Source organism: Grampus griseus (assembly GCF_964374135.1).
Source record: "Grampus griseus genome assembly, chromosome: 4".
Taxonomy (NCBI): domain Eukaryota; kingdom Metazoa; phylum Chordata; class Mammalia; order Artiodactyla; family Delphinidae; genus Grampus; species Grampus griseus.
Window position 1 is genome coordinate 70,039,308 of NC_138997.1, and position 12,498 is coordinate 70,051,805.

General features: G+C 41.4%; 1 protein-coding gene across 3 annotated transcripts in view; it reads left to right on the forward strand.

Moving 5' to 3' along the window:
• The window catches only part of KDR (kinase insert domain receptor), a 44,526-nt gene that overhangs the window by 18,866 nt on the left and 13,162 nt on the right, over positions 1-12,498 (forward strand). For all 3 annotated transcript variants that reach the window (XM_082653973.1, XM_082653974.1, XM_082653975.1), the window contains exons 14-22: positions 1,544-1,690; positions 2,408-2,539; positions 5,081-5,187; positions 5,616-5,751; positions 6,110-6,214; positions 7,559-7,672; positions 8,248-8,336; positions 8,933-9,086; positions 11,019-11,116. In XM_082653973.1, the coding sequence (XP_082510099.1) occupies positions 1,544-1,690; positions 2,408-2,539; positions 5,081-5,187; positions 5,616-5,751; positions 6,110-6,214; positions 7,559-7,672; positions 8,248-8,336; positions 8,933-9,086; positions 11,019-11,116 (1,082 nt within the window). The remainder of the gene's footprint in view (positions 1-1,543; positions 1,691-2,407; positions 2,540-5,080; positions 5,188-5,615; positions 5,752-6,109; positions 6,215-7,558; positions 7,673-8,247; positions 8,337-8,932; positions 9,087-11,018; positions 11,117-12,498) is intronic.

Sequence of the window (12,498 nt, forward strand, 5' to 3'; positions counted from 1 at the left end):
GCACATACTGCGTGCTTGATAAGACATCTGCTGCCTGAAGAGTGTGGTGATGGGGTTGTTTAAGACCTGTGAGAGCCTCTGGGAGGGATGCTACACTCAGTGCCTGTACCTCTGTGGTACAGCTCACGGTCAATGAAATGAGCATTTTAGTGCAAGAAAGCTTTGTAAGTCCCACACCAAGTCACTCTCTATACCTCCTCTAACCCCGCGCCTTGCACAAAATCCGTGCAGACACGGCTCTGTCTCTGGGGAAATCAGTCAAATTTGGGGAGTTTCTCTGTGCTATCTCCTTCCATTTTCTCCTCTCCCTGGTGTCCCTTCCTAGTTTCTAGGGTGCATGTGTTCTGTTTTTTTTTTTTTAACTGTCAGGAAGGGGGAACTGCCCAGATAAACTAATTTATACCAAAGTTTTAGAGGAATAATATTTTCAAAGGCCTTGACATATTTTAAGAGGTATTTTCAAACAGGCACTAGGACAGATTTTGCTAGTGTTGAGACTCTGGTGTCAGAAGAAGAGATGTTTTTGAGTGAAGTCATCCCAAGGCCCTTCAAATCACACCCCTTATATGATCATGGTTTTTCTGTTCATCTTGGTGACCGGTCTGGTTTCAAGCTAGTGAAAAAATTCAGAAAGAGATGTGAAGGAGGTTCCTGGCTTTGCCATGCCCAGGAAATACATGCTCACAATGAGCTGGTTTGCTCTCTAAGGACTCCCAAGTTGTTTTCCAAAAATTATTCTTGGAAATAGACTAGAGTCCATTTGCTTAAGCCCCAGCGTAGTTCACCATTGAGGTAATCTAATTTTGCTAAATGTTGAAGTGGATTCTCTCAGCAGGATTCTTTTCGATGTTCAGTTGGTTTGGACAAGATATTTCCACAGCACTTTGATGATTTGTAGGAAAGGTTAAATCTAAAGTTGTCCTGTACATTTAAATGAGTACCTATGGGCTTCATTTTTTAAAAATCTTTGACTTTCCTTAGGTTATCATTGTTTTGTCTGTGTTTTAGTGGAAATTCTGAGTTCAGCTGTTTACTTAGTTATAAGGACTGGGGTAAGTTGTTTAACCCCTTTCATCTGCAAAATAAGGCTAATACTGCCCACCATAGGGTTGATAGTGAAAAACAGAAATAGGACAAATGAGTTTTGTAAAAAGTGTCAAATAAATATAAGGCATTCTTTGTTGAATTACACTGAAGTTATGTACTTTCCAAGAGAAACATGGCAGAATTCTTGTGTGTCACTGGCTAGAATTTATTTATTTATCTGGAGGGAAGTCAAGGGTGACAACTTTTATTTTGCGATGTGATTACCAGCTTGAATCACTAATATGAATGTTCAAAGAGATGCAGTAATCTGTCTGAACTGACTGACTTGTTTCATTTAACTTTACGCCATGAACAATGCTCCAGTTATCAACCTCTGTGTATTTTTGGCTTAGTAAATTAACAGTTTACTAAATGGTTTAATAGTTTACTGATATGAAAACCACTTCAAAACTTATAACTAAATGTCCTATGATTTTTTTTGTGTGCGTGTGCATAGAGCGCATGGCACCTACAATCACAGGAAACCTGGAGAACCAGACAACAAGTATTGGTGAAACCATCGAAGTTTCCTGCACAGCGTCTGGGAATCCCCCTCCACAGATTACGTGGTTTAAAGATAATGAGACGCTTGTGGAAGATTCAGGTGAATAGAGCATGTCGGTCTCTTTTTGGCTGCAAAATCTTCCTAGAGATATTAACTAAAATCCATATGATTTCTTTCTTAAAAAAATTATTTATTTATTTATTTTTATTAAGGTATATCGATGTACAATATTATTTAAGTTGCAGGTGGACAGCATAGTGAGTCTCAATTTTTAAAGATTATTCTCCATTTATAGTTATAAAATATTGACTGTATCCCCTGTGCTGTACAATATATCCTTGTAGCTTGTTTATTTTATAGTTAGTAGTTTGTACCTCTTAATCCCCTACCCCTATCTTGCTTCCCTCTCCCCTGTCCCCTCTCCCCACTGGTCACCACTAGTTTGTTCTCTGTATCCGTGAGTCTGTTTCTTTTTTGTTATATTCACTAGTTTGTTTTATTTTTTAGAGTCCACATAGAGGTGTCCTACAGTATAAAATCCATATGGTTTCTTGATTTGTTTTAGGTAGAACAGAAAGCAGTATTACTGCCCATGGTCTGGCTCATCTCATAGACTCGGAACCCGAGTATTCAGAGCCTGCTGAATTCTCCTGGAAGCCAGGGGAGCTGAGACAGCAATTGACCCTGTATGGCTCTTTTTAGAGTTAGATAATAGCCCAAGATAAAGGGAAACATTTACATTAAAACGATTTTTGTCCTGAAAAACTCTGCCAGACCACATCATAAATAAAAACCATCCATTTCCCCCTTTCTCAGGCATCGTGCTAAAAGATGGGAACCGGAACCTAACTATCCGCAGGGTGAGGAAGGAGGATGAAGGCCTGTACACCTGCCAGGCATGCAGTGTTCTCGGGTGTGCAAAAGTGGAGGCGTTTTTCATAGTGGAAGGTCAGTGGGAATTCATAGACCATCAGGTGGTTTTTAAAAATTAGAGAGGCCCGCGTACCACAAAAAAAAAAAAAAAAAAAATTAGCTTGTATCTGGGCTTCCCTGGTGGCGCAGTGGTTGAGAGTCCGCCTGCCGATGCAGGGGACACGGGTTCGTGCCCCGGTCCGGGAAGATCCCACATGCCGCGGAGCGCCTGGGCCCGTGAGCCATGGCCGCTGAGCCTGCCCGTCCGGAGCCTGTGCTCCGCAACGGAAGAGGCCACAGCAGTGAGAGGCCCGCATACCGCAAAAAAAAAAAAATTAGCTTGTATCTTATATATACTCATATACTTTGGGCAGGAGGGTTATGGGTGGTTTTAATATTCTTTGTACTTTGTATGTTTTCTACTATAAGTATATGTTATTTTAACCAGAAAACATAATTAATGTTATTTTAATTCTGCTCTCATCACATTTCTATCCCCGCAGTTCTCACTGTGGAAAAATTCTTAGCCAGGCGGGTGGAATATCCTCCTCTCCCTGATTCTTTCTTCATATGAATGGCTTAATGACCTTGTTATGAAAATTATGCCTCTGTATTTATTAGGTAGAATTGCTGCCTAGTCATGAAAGTCGGTGCTATCTAGATAGTCACAAAGGTTCATAGTTTTTATTGGACTAAAGATAATTAACATTCATTTGTGAACAATAGACCATTGCTTCTCTGTTATAGAAAATTTGGGTTCTTATCTAAATGTGTATGCAGGAATGATGTGAATCTGGCATTTTCTCAGATGGGAAAGGTGAATTTGTGACAGAATATTTTATCTTCAAAAGTGTATTCCTATGTCTTTTTAAAAATAACCCATCAGGGGACAATGAAACTGTATTATGTGGGTGAAGGAATGGTATGCAAGGGGAAAAGAGAGGGGTGGTGATAGATGGAGGAACTGATGGATTTCTGTGCACTCATCCTAATTTGTCTCTCAAAGACTAGATTTTAGTTCCTTTAGTCTGTCAAATCTATGTTGCCAAGTATTACGTCTCAATACCTTGACTTCTTTTCAAATCTATAGGCTTATTACCATTTTGTAAACTGCACTTGCAAATAAAGATTTCAAGTGACACGGTGGTTTTGTCACTTTCAAAGCGCTACATGTTTTAGGCAAAATCCTAAGGGAGACTTCCAGTTCTCTCCCATGCTTTGCCTCAGCTCTGTTAGCTGTCTGCAGCTGGTTACCAAGAGGCCTAACTAGGTAACCTTGGCACAGAGATTGTATTTACTTCTCACCAGAAGAGAATACTAAGAAAGGAAGAGGTAAATATTTAATGCTCCTGCTACTTTCCCAAATGTTCATATGGGAATATTAATGCACCAACTTATATAGACAGTTGAATCTTTGAACTTTTTACTATGAACAAACAGACTTTTAAATCTCCATGTATAAATAGAGAATTCTCTCAGTAAGGCCACCAGAGAAACAAAATCTACTTCCAAGCATACTTGGTGCTTGTCTCTCAACTATAACTCTTATTTTGCTAACTAATTAATTACTTGTCTTTCTGTCTTCTTGAGGCTGCCTGAGCCACTCTCACAGCTTGTGGTCCAGTTTGATTCACACTGCACTCATCCAATGGGAGAGCCTAAGTGATAATTGCTTCCTTGTCACCACTGTGCTAATCACTCTTGGTTGAAAGCTTCCTCTGGGCTTAATTTTCCCCACTCAGAGCTGTCCTCTGGAGTTCTGAACATCTGCAGCTTTCCTTGCTGACCTCCAGCTTTTTCTCTTCTCTTTCCTTTCCTGAGTATGTTTAAACTCATACTGCCAGGCCACGCCTGAGGCACTCACCTCAGCTCTTTCACTTTCCTCACTGAGGCTCCTGCCACACAAGGATGGGGTAGTGAAATGTTAGCCAGTGTTGGACAGACCTTGTTTAACTCTTGACCATTCCATCAACTTGCTGTGTGCCCTTGATGAAGTAGCTTAACCTCTCTGAGCTTGCTTCTCCATCTGAAAACTGAGGGTTATCGAGAAGACTGAGTGACATGACATATCTAAAGTGATGAGCATCTTGTAGGTGCCTAGTCACCAATAGCTCTCTGGCCAAAGGACTGCATTTATTTCCCTACTTGTTTTCTTAAACAGTCCTTCCTCAAACTCCATACAGATCAAAATATAGACCAACAGCATAAAACCAAACATTTATTTTCCCCAAATAGAATACTTTTCTTCTCTATAGAACATGATCTGGCTTTTTTTTCCATCAAAGTCTGCTCTTCTTCCAAATGCTTCCTGTTTGTCTTTTAGGACATTAATATTTCTCTCTTAATTACTTTAGAATTTTACTGTTGGAAGTTTTCATGAGCAATGTTTTGCAGACTTGAAATTATCCATTAAGAATATTATAAACTCCATTCAAGTCAGAGGTTTGTGACTGTTATTGTCTAGGATTTTCCTGAGTTGGTAAGATTGAGATTTTGCTTTAGTGTGGAACTTTGTTATTTTATATCAAAAGGTATGAGTTTCCAGTTGTTGATGCTCATTCATTTGTGTCTTTCCAGGTGCCCAGGAAAAGACAAACTTGGAAGTCATTATTCTAGTCGGCACTGCAGTGATTGCCATGTTCTTCTGGCTACTTCTTGTCATCGTTCTACGGACCGTTAAGCGGGTAACGAAATCATTTCCCTTCCGTCCCTTGCACGTTGGTTTTCATGATTAATGAAAGCTGACTGGGGTTCTTTGAGTTGATTCTTCCCATTGTTATTGGCTCAACAGGCACAATTTTATTTCTATACAATAACCTTCTTACCCACTTGCTTTTGGCTAGACCACTGGGCTTTAATTGATAGAAGCAACAAGAGAAGAAATGGGCTTGGACTGTCTAGTGTAATTAAGATTTAAGAATTAAATTCTGAGCTCATTTGAGGGTCGAGGGGACACTGGGAGCAGAATTATAATAGGACTACTCTCACACACTATGAGCCATTTAGAAAATGAGACACCAAGAATGGGGCTTGTATAAACAACAATAACAAGCACAGAGAACAACAGCCAGACAACAGGGTGTGTGTGACCGGAAGGAGCAATGCTTTCCAGGCCAGTGGAGGGGAACTGAAGACGGGCTACTTATCCATCGTCATGGATCCAGACGAACTCCCCCTGGATGAGCACTGTGAACGCCTGCCTTATGATGCCAGCAAATGGGAATTCCCCAGAGACCGGCTGAAACTAGGTGTGTTTTCAAGTGATGTTAACTTGATATTGGGTTTACCAGGCCATCTCTTCCTCTTTTAGGCTGGTGACAAATCTAGTCTATTTAAATGTTGGATCCTGGTTCAGAAAATGCATCCCATCTCCTAAATTTGAGTAATCGTCCATTTTAGTCACTTAGAAGTAGGGTCCCTGTATAATCACCCAAAGCAGGACATTTAGAGGGTGAAGAGGGGGGTATTAAATTATTAAGCCAGGACAAGGGGGTCAACTGTACTGTCCATGATAAACTGGGATGTATGGTCACCCTATCAAGTCAGAATCTTTGCCTATCGCTTTGGTGGTGAAATAGTCCAAATCTGTTTTGTTGTTGACTCTAGGTAAGCCTCTTGGCCGTGGTGCCTTTGGGCAAGTGATTGAAGCAGATGCCTTTGGAATTGACAAGACAGCAACCTGCAAGACAGTGGCTGTCAAAATGTTGAAAGGTAAAAGCAAAATTCTGTGGTGATGTATCCCTCTATCTGTTTCATCCCATCTTTAAACATGATGAAAGGCTTGTATCAGTGGCTCTGTGGCTAGGTGGGCCCACGAGCCAAACATGCAGCCAGACTATACGATGCCTTTGTACAAACTAGATAAAAATTTCCTCTTTTATAGACTCATGTCAGGGTCCACAGCCTGGCAGGCAAAGTTGGGATGGGTCTGAGCTCCCTTACCGCCCCACCTTGCCTGGGAGCCCTTGCACAGATCACAGCTTGTACAACTATATTTAGTAGTCCGGCTATAGGAAAAAAATACCTTGGTTACATCAAAACTGTTTTCTTAGTGTACTATAGTGCATTAGTAAGATAATTACAGACCATCAAGAAACGGAAAAAGAAATTTGATGTAATAAGTAAAAATAGCAGCATGCAAAAACCAGCATGTTCCCTAGAATTGGAATACGTAAAAGATTCTCACATATAAAAGGCAATATGCAAAATAAGAATGGTTGTGCTGGGAAAAAAAGGATTAAGGGGGACATTTTTAAAATTAAAAGTTTCATAAACAATTGTCAAGCCTAACCGTAATGGAATTCTGGTCTTGCCGTTTTAATTTTGGGGGGGTGATGCGTATAAAGCTCTTTGCTAGAATTCTCACGTGCTTTCATGGATGGAGACAGTGCTACTGACCCTTCGCCAATAGGTCTTGTGCATTTTGAAGGCATCTCTCTCCTTTTGCCTTTTCTCCCTTGTGGCCAAGGAGTATGTAATTTTGAGGTGGCTCATCAGGGCCTGAGGTGTGGACCACGTCTGTGAATTAGAGGGAAGTGTACCAGTCTGTACAGAATCAAACTCACAGTCTTAGCCTCATCGGCCTCATGTGCCAACTGGCTTTGCCAGCTGGCCCTTGTTAAGTTTCCTGCTCGGCACAGATTGGTGGGAACTCCAGCATAGCCCCTAACGCATGAGCAATACATGGTGTTGCTTCCTTACGAGGAAGCACTGAAATAATCAGGCCCTAAGAAGCATAGTAAACCTGATATGTGAAAATCCAGTTTTGTAAAAGGAGAAAATCTGGGCATGATTTCATTTGCAGATGTATTCTCCACTTTGCAAAAGACCTCACAGTGGCTTCCTTCAAATATCAAACATTCTGGGTGCACTTAAAGAATTCGATTTAGAATTATAAAATATAATTTATGTTTGTCTTTTAATGCAGCTAGCCTGTCAATTGGGTTACAGTTGTATTACCCCTGGAGGGAAAGTTGCACAGATGCACATAGTGCGGCGTTAATCCTCCTAAGGTAATGCCTCATGTATGATTTCCCTCTTTGTTTATATTTGTAGAAGGAGCAACACACAGCGAACACCGAGCCCTCATGTCTGAACTCAAGATCCTCATTCATATTGGCCACCATCTCAATGTGGTCAATCTTCTTGGTGCCTGTACCAAGCCAGGGGGTGAGTGTCTATAGATGGCTCTGGCTGTGGGATTTTGGCGTATACTTTTCTGCTGGTATTTGAGGGAAACCACCCAACTCCCATGGCCTTGGTTTCCTTAACTTAGGAAACTTGGGCAGATTCCTATATATAAATATATTTCATGGAGGTTTAATGGGCACTGTAAATTATTCTAGAACGTGAATTAAAAAATACTACATCATTATAATACAGTTTGCTACTTATGTAATAGGTGTTCAGAGGAGAAGAGTAAACTTCCCTCCAAATTTGAAAACAAAGGACTTTAAGAGTGGTGCCCCCTAAAATGGAGTCATCTCAGGTGATTGTGTTGAAAAGCAAGTGGGTAGATTTTCTTCTGAAATTTTGGTTCATCTTCTGTGGAATTGCCTTTTGGAAAAAGAAAAGTTACAATATAAGGGAATTGCAGCCAGCTGATTTCTATGATCCTGTTTCCAGTGAAAGAGTGTAGCCTCTTCTGTGATATTTTCTAGCTCATTGATATCTTAAACACTTGGTGAGAAACGAGTGAAAATACAAATACATTTTCTCTTCTTGGTATGCTGTGCTGTCTGCAGGGCCACTCATGGTGATTGTGGAATTCTGCAAGTTTGGAAACCTGTCAACTTACTTAAGGAGCAAGAGAAATGAGTTTGTCCCCTACAAGGTATGTCATTTCCTAACTCAACTGTGGTTACACTGTAAAATGGAGAAAAACTCAAAGTGGTACAGGTTAAGTTTTTTGGTAAAATTCTGCAAAGAAATTGTGAGGAATCTTTTCATGTTACCTCTTGGCTGCTGTAACTTCCTCTTTTACCTTCTGGAGGACACATACTTCTCATGTTTTATTTTTGTGACTCTGATCTACTGACCCATTATAGATGATGCCAAGGAGGGGAAGGTGGGTGTGATTAAGGGTAGGGAATGACAGGTGGAAGGACAGCTCTGGATTATTCTGTCTCTGCCCTGGCCATAGGTGGCCCTATGGAGTGTCAATCCCAGTGTCAAAAGTGCCCTAATGTTGGAAGTGTGTCTGAGTGAAACTTGTAACAAGGCCCTTATCTCTAAGCTAGAAAAGAGACAGGCTTTATGGAAGAAAATCTATTATGTAGAACACTTGCCCCAAATTTCAGCCCAGAGATTCCATGATCCTGAAATTGATGTCTCTCATCTTCTTTTAATAGTTACAATTGTTTCTGTAGTTTAACTACATTGGAGAGATTTTCTGGTGTTCAAGGAGTTTGTTCAACTGTTTCGTTATAGACTAAAGGGGCACGATTCCGGCAAGGGAAAGAATACGTTGGGGAAATCACCGTGGATCCTAAGCGCCGCTTGGACAGCATCACCAGTAGCCAGAGCTCAGCCAGCTCCGGATTTGTTGAGGAGAAATCCCTCAGTGATGTGGAGGAAGAGGAAGGTACCTGCCATTGCTTCCTCTGCACCGAATGCATGCTCTTGTAGGAACAGACGAGGTGACAGGGTGTTACAATAAATTTTGTCCTGGAAAAATCCAGTATTACCTAATATTTGAAAGAGACCTAAATTTCTAGGAGGCTTTCATTCAGTCTCCCCAAAAGTGAGGGGCGGAAGGTCTCAATAAGCAGCAGGCTACGTGGTGAGGCAGAGCATGGCTAGCCTGAGAAATCTCGGTCCCCCCAGGAGGGCTAAGCAGTTGGCAAACAGTCAAACCAACGCTCTTCAAGTCTTGGTTCAACATTTGTCAGCAGGAGAGGCTCGGCGCCATCTTCCGGATGGGCAAAGGAGGCTCTCTGGTGTTTGATCCAGCCTCCCAGTTGTCCACAGCGGTTCAGTCCCACCTTGTCTGCTTCACCAGCACAACAGAAGTCCTTCAGTTAATCATACCCAACCTTCTCCAAGGCAGTGTAGGCATCTGTTGTTTCTACCCCAAGTGGCTTATCAAGTCTTCCGTATTTCGTCAGAAGAGTCTTGGTCAATACACTTTTCTTTATCCACTTATGCTTCCAGTGATATTTTAGTGCTCTTTATGAGTGGAGCTGTGTTCCCAGCCTAACTTTCAGGACCTCTTCCAGCTTCAGGATACACTGTATATCTGCTTCCCTCAGAAGGAGCAGAGACAGCTCTGTGGAGGTAGAGATGGGGCTTCCTGACATTTGGGTCTTCTTGAGGCATGAGTTAGAAGAATTCAATCATGAAATAGTGGGAGAAACCTGCTTCTGTTCCCTTTGACATGAGGCCACAGAGAGAACTTAAAACTGACTTCTTTCCCATAGAAGCCAAGCAGGCAGTGTGAGGCTAGAACTTGGTCTAGAAAAGCGTGGGGAGGTTGTCTGGACCTCACATAACTGGATGCACACAGTGGAGCCACTTCTGCCCTGTCCTCTCTCTCACAAAATGGTGGCCAGAGAGCTGGAAACCCAAGGGCTCGAGGGAGTCAGTCCGAGTAGAGGGGGCATTGGCCCAGAATTTTGCCTCCATTTCTTCATCTGGAAAATGAAAGAGTTTCACTAATTATTCACGGGGAGCCCTCCAGCCCTGAACATAGAAAGTCATTGAGAAAAAGTTTCGTAGTCTTTTTAATACTTACAAGGTTATTATTACAACTGAGTTTTCATTTGCTCTGGTATTTGTCTTCAGGAAAGAAGCCATGTCTTATCTTATCTGACCAAAGTTAAGAGACCATGTTGAAATGCTCATTAATGTCTTAGTGTTTCTTTGTACTAGTTGCCCAGAAGTAAATACCACAAATTTACGTAAATTCATCTTCCTCTCGATGTTCCTGTCTTCTCTCATTCGTATCCTTGAAGGAAAAAAGCATTCTCACAGGCCAGATTTAATGTGTTTACAGCCCTTTCTCAGTTTAAAAGTGAGAGAGGTAAATATATTACTGGTATTTTTAGTTAGCCATTGTAGATTATGGTTTGAACTTTGGCCTTTGTCCCGGGACAAAGCCTGGAGAGAAAAGATTCAATGACCCTGGATATTGTTGTTTTATTTTTAGAGTTCTTGATATGAAAACTATTGTTTATCCCTCTGGGTATATGAAAAAAACACAACCCTTTAAGAGCAAATTTGTAAAAGCCTGCTTTTACCCCCCTGTTAACCTATGCCAGTTTTTCCTCCATTTTTCCTCCTGGATTTGCTCGTCCAATTTGGCTAAAGTGGAAAAACCAACATTTTTGCTAAGGGGTATAATGAAGGCTAATAATATACCAGGATTCAGCATACTTACGGAAGATAGAAGCGTTTTCTGTCTGCTTCTATTTCCTGAAATTTAACTCCCAATTTTTAAAATGAAGATTGTTCTATCAAACTTACAAACAGTTTCTGGCCGAAATACCAATCTCTGTCCTCCTGCATCTTCTGACAGTTTCTGAAGATGTGTACAAGAACTTCCTGACCTTGGAGCATCTCATCTGTTACAGCTTCCAAGTGGCTAAGGGCATGGAGTTTTTGGCATCACGGAAGGTGAGACAGAGTATCTCTTCACATCACAGATTTGCAGATGAGGTGTCCAGTGCCAGCCATTGGTGTTTGTTTGGGACTGTAATTCATTCACCACTGCTGGAGCACTGTTAAGAGAGCTCTACTGGGGAGGCCCCATTTCTGCTCATTAAAGTGGTGTTAGGAGTTCATGAAATTAATTCATGTGATAAATACCTACTAAATGCAGGCAGTCTTCTGAGCGCTAAGGACGCTGTGTGAGCAAATAGGCAAAACTCTCCACCTTCATGGAGATTATGTTCTAGTGGGTGGAACAAACAATATAAACAAGTAAAATGCCTGATAGGCTAGATGGGAGTAAGTACCGTGGAGAAAAATCAGCAGGGAAGAGTTATAGAGTATACAGGAGTGTTATGTTCCTGTGGACATATGCCTCTGTGTTTGTGTACATTGATTTTAAACCAAGGGGACACGGAAGGCTTTAGGGGAATGTGCATTTGAGTAATGGCCTAGAAGAGGTGAGGGGCTGAGCCTTGCAGATATCTTGGCACAAGTCTGCTTTTCATTTCTTTGATATGCATCACCATCCATCAAAAAGTATTTGGTAGTAGCATAATTAGAAACCAGGAAGGACGGGCTTCAGATGAGAGCGATTGAAAGAGCTAAAATTAGAAAAGTAGGCCAAACAAAGGCTGAGGTGGATACGTGACAAGTTACAAACATTCCAAAGGTTGTAAGCACCGTGGAGGCACCCCTCGGAAAGGGTAAAAGGGATGGTTTTACATTAAACAAGAAAAATTCAGATTAAGTATCAGGAAAAATGATCCGTTGACAGAATGCAGTTGCTGCAGCCTACCTGTGGGAGAAAGACTTAAAGTTTTTACTTTGTGTTTTTTTCCTCAATTAGAGTGAAATCCCTCACGCATGCCTTTTTCTGGAGTTTAAAGCTTGTCACCGCTTTCAGAGCCTCAGGATCTCCGAGGTTTCTGCCCGAGAGCTCTTGTCTTCTCTCTTCCAAGGGGAAGGGAGAGAAGTGGGATCTTAGCGGATTTTTCCAAAGAGAAAGGCCCTTTGCCCTTCTTGAAGATTCTGATTTTATTTTATTATTTTTTTAAAGGCCAGAGCCTGCCATTTAGTCAGGGTTCCTTTGATGGGGAAGGGAATGAGGGGTGGAGGGGGATCCTTTTACTTCCCTTGCATCTACCAGCTGAATTTCTTGAATACCACCTGGTTGCTTAATAAAGGAAGCTCTTCGGTTCGGGGCAAAGTAGGAAGGACTGTGTGTTTTGGAGTCTCCTGTCTTGATCAATCACGCCAGACAATGTGCTTTTAAAAAAAAATTTTTTTAATAGAATTTTTAAACGTTACACTCCATTTGCAATTATTACAAAATATTGGCTATATTT